The 9138-nt window shown below is 47.9% G+C and overlaps 1 protein-coding gene across 1 annotated transcript; it reads left to right on the forward strand.

Annotated features, from left to right (window-relative positions):
• Positions 1-4067: 4067 nt before the first annotated feature.
• On the forward strand, positions 4068-8826 carry LOC104278886 (chromosome unknown open reading frame, human C14orf37; the record flags this gene model as incomplete). Its single annotated transcript, XM_009876000.1, has 3 exons — positions 4068-5397; positions 7226-7438; positions 8608-8826. Coding segments are annotated over exons 1-3 (1762 nt in total), but the record flags the coding sequence as incomplete, so codon positions are not given.
• Positions 8827-9138: the final 312 nt, after the last annotated feature.

Here is a 9138-nt window from a genome sequence, read left to right on the forward strand (position 1 = left end):
AGCTTGATGCTTTTCTCTGTTCCAGCAATTTGGGAAAAACACAGCCAGAACTTGCCAAAGGCAGAAAATAACAGCAAAGGGTTTTCTTGGGAATTTTAAGTAAACTGACTGTGAAACGCTAAAAACCTGCCCTAGGGGGTAGCTGTGTACAGCTGGGGTGCAGAGTTTTGTCCTTTGCAGCGCATGTCCATGGACCACTGGTATGGGTAAAAAAAAAAAAAAAGACAGCTGCTGAATGAGAAATCTGGTCTGTTTTGTGCTTGTTGCCTTCAAGCCTGCCCTGTTTAAATGACCATAACAGGTTGGGGCTCCTTCCGAGCTGGCTTTTGTCAGAGTTCTCAAGAGCTGACTCTTCGGATGGGTCTCAGATTCACGGAGGGGGGTTCGTAGTTCAACAGCTATTGCTGGGGCTAATTGTTTGGAGCAAGGAAGCAGCGTGGTTCAGAAAGATCCAAGTGAGCCTGCAAAACTCCTTCAGCTGGTGACCAGTTTGTCTTTATTGTTCCTCAGTTTAGTGACTTGTCCGCAGTAATAGATGGTTCTTATTGTGATGGTAAGTTTATGGAAGGTATTTTTGGCACCTGTTTTCAGCCTAGCAGTCCTTTGTGCTTCTTTCCAGCACACCAGGTGTTAAAAGTAAACTTATTTTTTTTTTCCCCATGCTGAAGATAAAGCTCCTTGGCTGTCTGCAGTTCTGCTGCCTTTGCAGTGAGGGGAACTGCATCTCCTGGGGTTTGTTGTTAATGAGTGCAGGGGAAATAGCTGGTGTTGTCTCTTGCCCTCTGTGTGTTCTTCCTACTTGAAGCAAGGGTTAGTTTTCCACCGAGAGCCTGGCCAGAGCTTGCCAGCTGCCCTCCAGGGCTTTGGTTCGGAGAATGCCAGGTGAAATCTGGGGACAAGGAATACCTGCTGCATGAAAGACTCAGTTATTTTACAGCTTCAGGGTAGTAGTGAACAGGCTTAAGCTTACTACAGAGGAAGTGCTTGGTCAGAGCAGTGTGCTCCAGCTTGTTTTTATTGCTTGGCTAGAGCTGGAGAGCAGACTGACTGTAAAAATAGCCAGATGGGAGGGAAAAAAAACGTATAGCCCGATGCAGCTTGAGTAACAAACTGCTCTGCAGCCGGCTACGTGCTAAAACCTGTATTGCTTTTGCATTAAGTGGAAGTGCTACAACAAGGTGTCAAGCTCTGCTTAAGATACCCAGGTCACTGCTGTTCATACACTGTCTAATCCAGCCTCTTCCTGAAGCTGAGTAGATCTTAAGCTCTGACTAATCTTCTCTGAAGTGTGAACTTGTGCTGTTGTCCTCCAGCAAGCTCCATGCCACTATCTCTAGCTTTCACTGAATGTAGAGGTCTAGGTTAGCTTTGTTCTAGTTGTTGTGGATTTTCCAAGCAAATAACTCCCACATTATTTTTACCCTTTGTGAATATACAGCTATGACCAACAGTGCTTCCTGGACTCGGGGAACCAGTATGGGGGCACCCTGGGACTCTTGTATCAGGCTTGAACTGGCTGCCCATGTTATCTACTAGCCAGGAGGAAAGATTCTTAACGCTTTGTTGTTTTAATTAATGGATCTCTAAAAGCAGCTTTCCCTCTTAGTACCTGACATTCCTGATCCTAGTAAAGATTTGGCTTGTTGGGAAGAGATTAATTTTTCCGTCCTTCTGCTAACCACCTTCTGAGTGTCTTGGGCTATTTGAAGCGCTACAGCTAGGAGGCTACAAATGTGATATATGGTTGCAAGGTAAATGCTATTACTGTCTTTCAAGTGCAGCTAGAGTTCTGTTTAGGTTTAAGCACTGCTAAAACTACTTGAGTACCCTAAAAAACTCCTGTTTTTTAGGAAAACTCTATTTAGGTCCAACCTTTTTTTAGTTTTGTTTTGGATTTTTTTTGGGGGGGGGTTGTATTTCTTTATTAAAAAAGAACATCCTGATGTTTCAATATGTCTTAACTGGCACTTGCTAAAGGAGTGTGAGGTGGATGGAACCTATATTCATCAGTGTGGCAAGGCAGGTCCATGTCATTGGGCACTATCAAATTAACTTGTGTGGTATACTCATAGTGCTTTTTAATTACAAAAATACATAAATATTTAGCCTGGAAGAATAGCTGAATACTGTCAGCTTTTAACTATGTCTTTTGGCAGGGTGTGTAAAGGAGAGGTGGGTGGCCACCCGTCCTAGAGAGAGAGGAGATGCTAAAAAGGAAAGTGGAAGGTATCTATGCTCTTGCTGGTGAACAGCTTCTTGGTGGCTTCTCTTTGTCCCTGAGCACCTGGAGTGTGTGTGTGTGTGGCCTGTGATGGGAAATTATTCCAGCAGCTCAAGCTGCTGAGGGCCAGGGAGAGAGGGACTCGCTGTGCCCTGAAGGCTCACCCAGATAATGGAGCCTGTGGCAGTTGACTCTGACCGATGTCTCTAAGCTGGTTATGTCGAGGTGGTTTTCTGTGCTATGGGCAGCCCTGCAGATCATGAGGGTCTTTGGCTAGAGAAGTCTTCCTCTCCTGTGTGGTATAAGAGATGTTTTGCAATGGAAATACGCATAGCTGTGTGACCAGACATGACAGAAGCTTTCTGATGTCTTGGTGGTGTTTAGCTGGCTGGATGCAGTAATCCTTTCCAAGAGGAGAAAAATGTACATGAGTAGCAGGACACACAGGACACATTGAAGGTGGACTAACACAGATGTGGTGGTACTGAGATTCCTCTTGCTACAGCAGTGGTTGCTTCTTGCACAGCATCACATGGGTGTAGAAGACATAGGAGTGATACTCCCTTGTGTAACAAAGCAGTGTTAGGTAGTCTGTGGTTGCACTGTGTACAAATGCAAGTAATATTTATCTGTGTGCTGTTGGGTTGGGGAAATAAGGAGTCCAGCAAGCTGGGTGCCAATGAACAAGACTGCAGAGGGAGATCTTTGTTTGTCTTTGAAATACTAATACTTGTTAGTCCTGTGGCTTGCAGGTAAGGGCACTTCACTTGTGAAACTGAACACACCAGTCAAAGGAAGTGAAGCTGTTGATGGCTGGAGGCTTCTTGCAGTAGAGCTTGACTGTGTCACTGACAAGCTGCCTCCTGGAATGGGGAGCAGGACCTTAACAGACCTGCTGTGGGATGGAGGAGCTGTTTGTTGTGCCTGTGAGATTTGTGTCACCACCTGACCTCGATGTGATAAGCAGAGCCTTGGATGGACGGCTCTTCTGCTGTTGGGTGATGGTGCAGCAAGCCCAGGACTAAGCGGAGGGAAGTAGCTGGGAGCAGGGTGCTGCTGTGAAGTCCTTCATCTATCCAGCAGCCTGAGCTGTGTTACTGGAGGCAACAGAGCCTGCCAAGAGCCAGCAGTCAGCTGGCTGGATCACTGCTGGGCTACTGGTTCAGTGCTCTATTGGAAACTCTCGAAGCATGCAGGAAACTTTCTGGAAGTGCCTTCCTGGTGCAGTGCAGCACGAACTGTGCTAATGCAGCAGAGCTGGTCTCTGAGCTGTGGCTTTGCTCCATGGGGCCAAGGACCTCATACAGGACATGACACTAATGCAGCCCTGAAGCATCTGATTTTGGCTCTGGTCCTGTGCTGTGCTCTATAGCCTCACCTTGTTCTCTGTGGGAGTTCCTTGGTTTTCTTCTTTGTCAAGGTACATAACAGGCCTGAGGCTTTGCTCTGGCCCTGGGCTCTGTAAAGGGTCAACAGGCTGATTCTCGTAATGTGCTTGAAGGTCTGATAGCTGCTGGGTAGAGTGTAGCACTCTGCCACTGGGGCAAGAGCTTGGCAAAGTCTATCTTGGGCTACAGATCAAGATTTAGTTTTCTTTGATATAAGAATTCACATTGGGTAGGCTAGGAACGAATCCCTCCATCTATTTTACTGTTACTTGGGATGTGTAGGAGGGGTCTGCTCAAAGCTGGCCACAGACTAGCAAGCTGGGAACTTGTCACCCTGTTATTTAAGGCCCTGGATCAACAGGTGGTTATGGGTATGTGTAATCTTTGTTCCTTTTTCCCTTTGTAGGTCTTGCACTCTGGACTTTCCAGCCTTTCAGGATTCTGGGCACATCTCAGCTATGGGTAGATCAATAGGGTTCAACATCTGCATGGTCACCTGCAGCATCCTGATCTTGTCCTCCAGTTCGCCATGCCTTGCATCTCAGCCACTGGAGGAGAGCGACATGACAAAGGTCCAGAATGGCCCCTGGGCAGGTAATGGGGTAGAAGATGAAAGGACAAGTATGCTGAACTTGAAAAATAACCTGGGACCTTCTGAGCAGACTGTCTCTGAAGAACCATGTGAAGTGTCAGCAAAGCCCTCTGGGTTGCCTTTAAGTGAAACTTTCACTGTGGAAGGAGAAATGCTGCCTGTGAGCCCAAGCCGTGTCATCCCAGGCAGCCTGGGGGCTCCCACCTCTGCTGTGACAGTGGCTGCTGTAGATGAGGAGCAACTTGGTCCCACGAAGTCAGAGCTGGATGAGGATGATGCATTCAAGGCTATGCTGACCACAGCCGTGACCACACTGAACCCTACTGTCCAGGAGGAATCTGCTGGTGGCCCTCTCAGTGAAACCACCACAGAGGGTGGTGTTGAAGTAGAGCACAGCTCAGCCAGCCTCTTGGCAACCCCTCTTTCTGGGACAGCTGTGGAGGAGGAGAAGGCAGAGAGCAACTTGAACCCCTCAGCTGTACCCCAGCCTGTGCCATACTCCAGCAATCCCAGCTGGGAAACAGCAAGTGACCGCCCTGTCATCCCAACTCCTCAGGCTCCTGGCATCACCTCTGAGGTGGGAACACCAAGGGTCCGCACAGGGAGCCCCCTGACGTCCTTGACTGCGCCAGCGTCTGTGGCTGCACGACGTCCCTTCCTGGTGACTGAAGCCTCCCTCCACTTGGAAGCGGGGATGAGTGTCGGGCAAGGAGAGCTGGCTGCCACAGCTGGCACTGTCACCATCCACCCTGTAGACACTGTGCCACCTGACTGGGATGACACAAAACTGGGGGGCATAAGTCAAGGGGGAAGCACCTCTCATGAGGAGGTGACGGAGGATCTGGGAGGTACAGAACCATCCCAGACCCTGCAGGGAGATGTAGAGGAGGAAGAAGAAGGAACAAGAGTGTTACCATCGCCAGTGTCCCCTCCATCAACTCCTGAGCTTGCCAAGGAGACTAACTGCACAGTGCCAGTGCAAGGGCACGAGTCTCAAGCAGCTTCTACGGGCAGCAGTGGTGCTCCCCACACTGCGAACCTGACGGGTGCAGACGCTGCTGATCTCAACTCTCTGGAAAACGTAAGTGCAGTCACAGCAGAGGAGGGGAAGAGCATCCCACCATCACAGCTGGAGGTGGCTGTGGTGACAGATACACAGTCTGATCTCTCTCCTACGCTGGAAAGCTCATGGAAAGGTAAAACTTGCCTCTTGCAGACGCTTGCTTCTAAGTGTAGGTTTAGGGGAGGGGTGTCATGAGGAATCTGTGCTTCCTTTCAGAGAGATAAAGTGGAGAAAAGTGTAATCTTGATGCCTGCAGTAGAGATGGGGCACCTCTTCTCCCCCAGGAGAGGTCATGGCCCTTTGTGGAGGGGGAACAGCCTAAATGGTTAATACATCTGCAAAGTACTGCCTGGCTTTGGCTGTTCCTAGACATGATGTCCCTGTGTACAGGCAGGAACAGTCTGTTGAGTAGTACTTGTGGGAAGCAACTGTACTGAGCTGCCTCTTCTGCTCCTCAGGCTGGGAGAGGGTGGCTGTAATGGCAGGCAGAAAAGCTGAGACTGGACATGTAGCAGCTGAGCCTGGGGTTGAGTATGGAGATCTGTGTAGAGGGTTGGATTCTCAGCAGCAGAGACTTGGTGCTGTTAAAAAAAAAAATTGCTTTTGTTCTGCATGTGTGGTGTGACCAAAACAGGGGCTTCAGTTTTGGTGTTCACATAGTGGTTGAGGGAGACAGCTGTACTCTGTTTATGGGTGCCTTGCTTTGACCGCAAATGTATATATCTGCTTTGAGTAACCCTCTGGTATGCCTCTTCTGTGGTTAAAGAGAGAGCCCAGCCTCTGACCTACCAGTTGAACACTTTATTTCAAGGATAATACCCTTACAAGTGTCCCTGTGATATAGCAAGTGCAAGGACCCAAAGGTGGTCCTTGCACTAGCTCACTCTGAAGCCCTGCAAAATGGAGATGGGAATAATTCTTTGCGGAGTTTAATTAGCATCTGGGATCACTTGGCTCTCAGCTGCTAGCTAGGGACGCTTGCGGTCAGTGCAGAAGGTGCAGAGACAATGGATGGCTGTAAATGCTTCCTAAATCCAAGAACAGGTGAGCTGTGCCAGTAGCCTGTGAATAACTGATGTCTTCCATGACTTTACAAAGATTCTCGGATCAAAAGATCTGTCCAGAGCTCTGTTCCTCCTAGACAGCCTATGTCAGAGGCTGATGGTGTCATCTCATGCTGTACTTACCTGCAGAGATGGCTTCTTCAGCCCAATAGCAATGTTCCTACCCTGTATTTAAAATATAGGGAGAATGCAATTAAAAAAAAAAGTCCTAGGCTGATGAGGAGCATGAGCTGGGGTTTAGGATTTTGTTTTAATTGCTGGGCATCTTTAATCTTCCCTCTTAGGCTACAGAGGTAAAAGGACAACTATGCATCACTGCATCCAAAAGATCTAGTCTGTAAAAGAAGAAAAGCTAATTGCATGCTGGTGCTGAAACCTGACTGATTAATTTCTAGATTAATTTATAAGCACTTGACTTGTCAGCAGGTTCCCTCTCTGCTGTTTCCCAGATGTTGGGGAAACAACACTATCAGTAAGGCTTGTGCAACCAAAACAAACCCTTCTGCAAAGCTGAAGTCTCACAGCCATGTGAGATGGTCAGTAAAAGCACTGCTCTGGCTGCCTCACTTCCTTCAGATAGTATTGCACACGATGAGCCTGCAATGCTGGGCTCCTATGGTATTGCTCCCCTGTGGGTCCATGTGTCCTTAAAGGGGCAATTAAGAAAATGAGGACTGATTTCTATTTTTTTAAGGTTTTTTTTTTTTGCTCTCATTCCTGTTATGTATGTTCTTGCATCTATCTTGGTGCTGCACTGTCCGGATGATACTTGGCTGCGCCTGCTGCATGTGCTGTGGCCCTGGAAATGCTAATACATGGAGAAATATTCCTTCGCATGTCAGCTCTGTTGCCATCAGCTGTCCTGTAAGTCGGTACTGACATGTGTTCTTGCTGTAGGTGTTACTCAGGATGTGACAACAGTTGCCCAGGAGTCTGATGCTGCTCTGTCACTTGTGACACTGGCACCTGGTGCTACTGAGGGAACAGGAGCTGCAAGCCTGCTGCAGGAAAACAGTGGGGAGGACACCCAGATGCTGACTGCTCCTAGTGCCACCCAGATGCTGGTGGCAACTGGTGCTTCCTCTGTGGTGAACACTCCAGATGTAGAAGGTAGGGTTCTGCTCCAAGGACTTATTTCCACGCAAGATGAGATGGTATATCTGAAACAAAGATCAATGCTTGGACACTGAAGTCTCAACATGCAGAATTTATATTTTAAGTTTCCTTTTCTCCTGGCAGGCTGCCTCTGGTACTGTGCTAACACTGCTTTCTGCCCATGCTACCAGATCTGCCATGCTGAAATATGCCAACATGATTTTTTGTTTTGGTTTTGATTTTCCCCAAATAGCAGTGCAGTACAGATCTTGTTAAAATCAGTCCAAAGCAAAAAAATCCACAACTATATACTTGTGTGCACGCTGACCTTCACCCTTAGATGTATAAGCCAGTTTTTACTTGTGGAGGGAGAGCTCTTGCTTCTGAAGCCAAAGGATGAAAATGTTTCATTGGGGTAACATGGGAGAAGTGGCAGCAAGGAGGACGCCTTCTTGGAAGAGTCTGGTGAGCCCTTGGGTGTGGAAGCCTGTATAGATACTCACTTTTGTTGACGAGTGGCAAATTCTTACCAGGCTGATGTAGCTTATACAGAAATACTTTAAGCAGTTGTGTTCATCTAGCTGCTGCCTACTGGCTTCTTGTCACCTTGGCAGGTACATATAGGAACCTCACTTCTTGACAGGAGTGTAGCAAATGTTTTTTTAGCACTTACTTTGAGCTTGAGTGTAGTTGTAGGTACCACTGTAATGAAACTGCTGCTGGGTAGCGTTTCTGGTAATTCTTATATTGCAACATCAGAAGTGTTGTATTCCTTTAAAATTAAGGTCCATTTGTAGGGGAGAGAAGGCTCTTCTGGCAGTTTCCACTAGTTAATTTGCTTCTGGGGTTTAATTATAAATTCAACTCATTTTTATCTTTGCAATATACAATTAGAGCTCTCGTTTGGTTCAAATCTCAACCAGTGTCTTGGTGCTCTGATCTTGTTATGGGGTGGTGACTAGCAGTCCTCCAAGCAATGGAAATAAAATCTAGCTGAGCCCTCATTAAGGGGAGCCTCCTGCACTGAGCGTCCTGGAGGAGAAGCTTTCATGACAGCAGAGTCACAGATCTTGGAAGAGGCAAAAGTTTAACATGGAGTGGAAGAAGTTTTAAGGAGGTTGTTGCTAAGTAGTGAGGGTTTTCATATCATGCTGCCAAAATGCCCTTGCTTCTGTCTTCTGTAGGTCTCTCAGATGTGGACCTGGTCACCAGTGAGAAGGCTGTTCCAGCTCCTGGTAGGTTGTCTGCTACACAGTCTGGACAGACAGAGGAGCCATCCGGCAGAACTGCGGTCCTGGTGACTCCAGCATCAGTGGCATCTTCTGTCAGGAGGACAGCTCTTCCATCTGTGAGGAGGATCAGTACAGCTGTGACCTATGGGCTGGACCGCCTTGAGTCAGAAGGTACCGCTGATCTCAAGGCTAAGAGGCAGGCAGCTTCGTGTGGAGTGCTGCACTTGCCTTGACGCCGAGTCCCCGCTCTGTCTGTTTGGCATGCAGCTATGCGCATATGTTACTGTTCCAAATAAAGTTGTTGAATGACCTGTCCCCTTCCAGGAGGTACAGGCAGCAAACAATCAACAGAGTTGTGGAGGATGCTTGAAATTCAAGTGGCTGTGATGGAAAGGATGGGGTTTTCCCTTGGAGAGGGAGCTGCAGTGGTATTGCTGTTGCAGTGGAGTCTGGATTTGGGTGCCTGTAACTGCTGCTGTGTAC

The sequence above is a fragment of the Apaloderma vittatum genome, unplaced genomic scaffold (assembly GCF_000703405.1).
Source record: "Apaloderma vittatum isolate BGI_N311 unplaced genomic scaffold, ASM70340v1 scaffold16799, whole genome shotgun sequence".
Lineage (NCBI taxonomy): Eukaryota > Metazoa > Chordata > Aves > Trogoniformes > Trogonidae > Apaloderma > Apaloderma vittatum.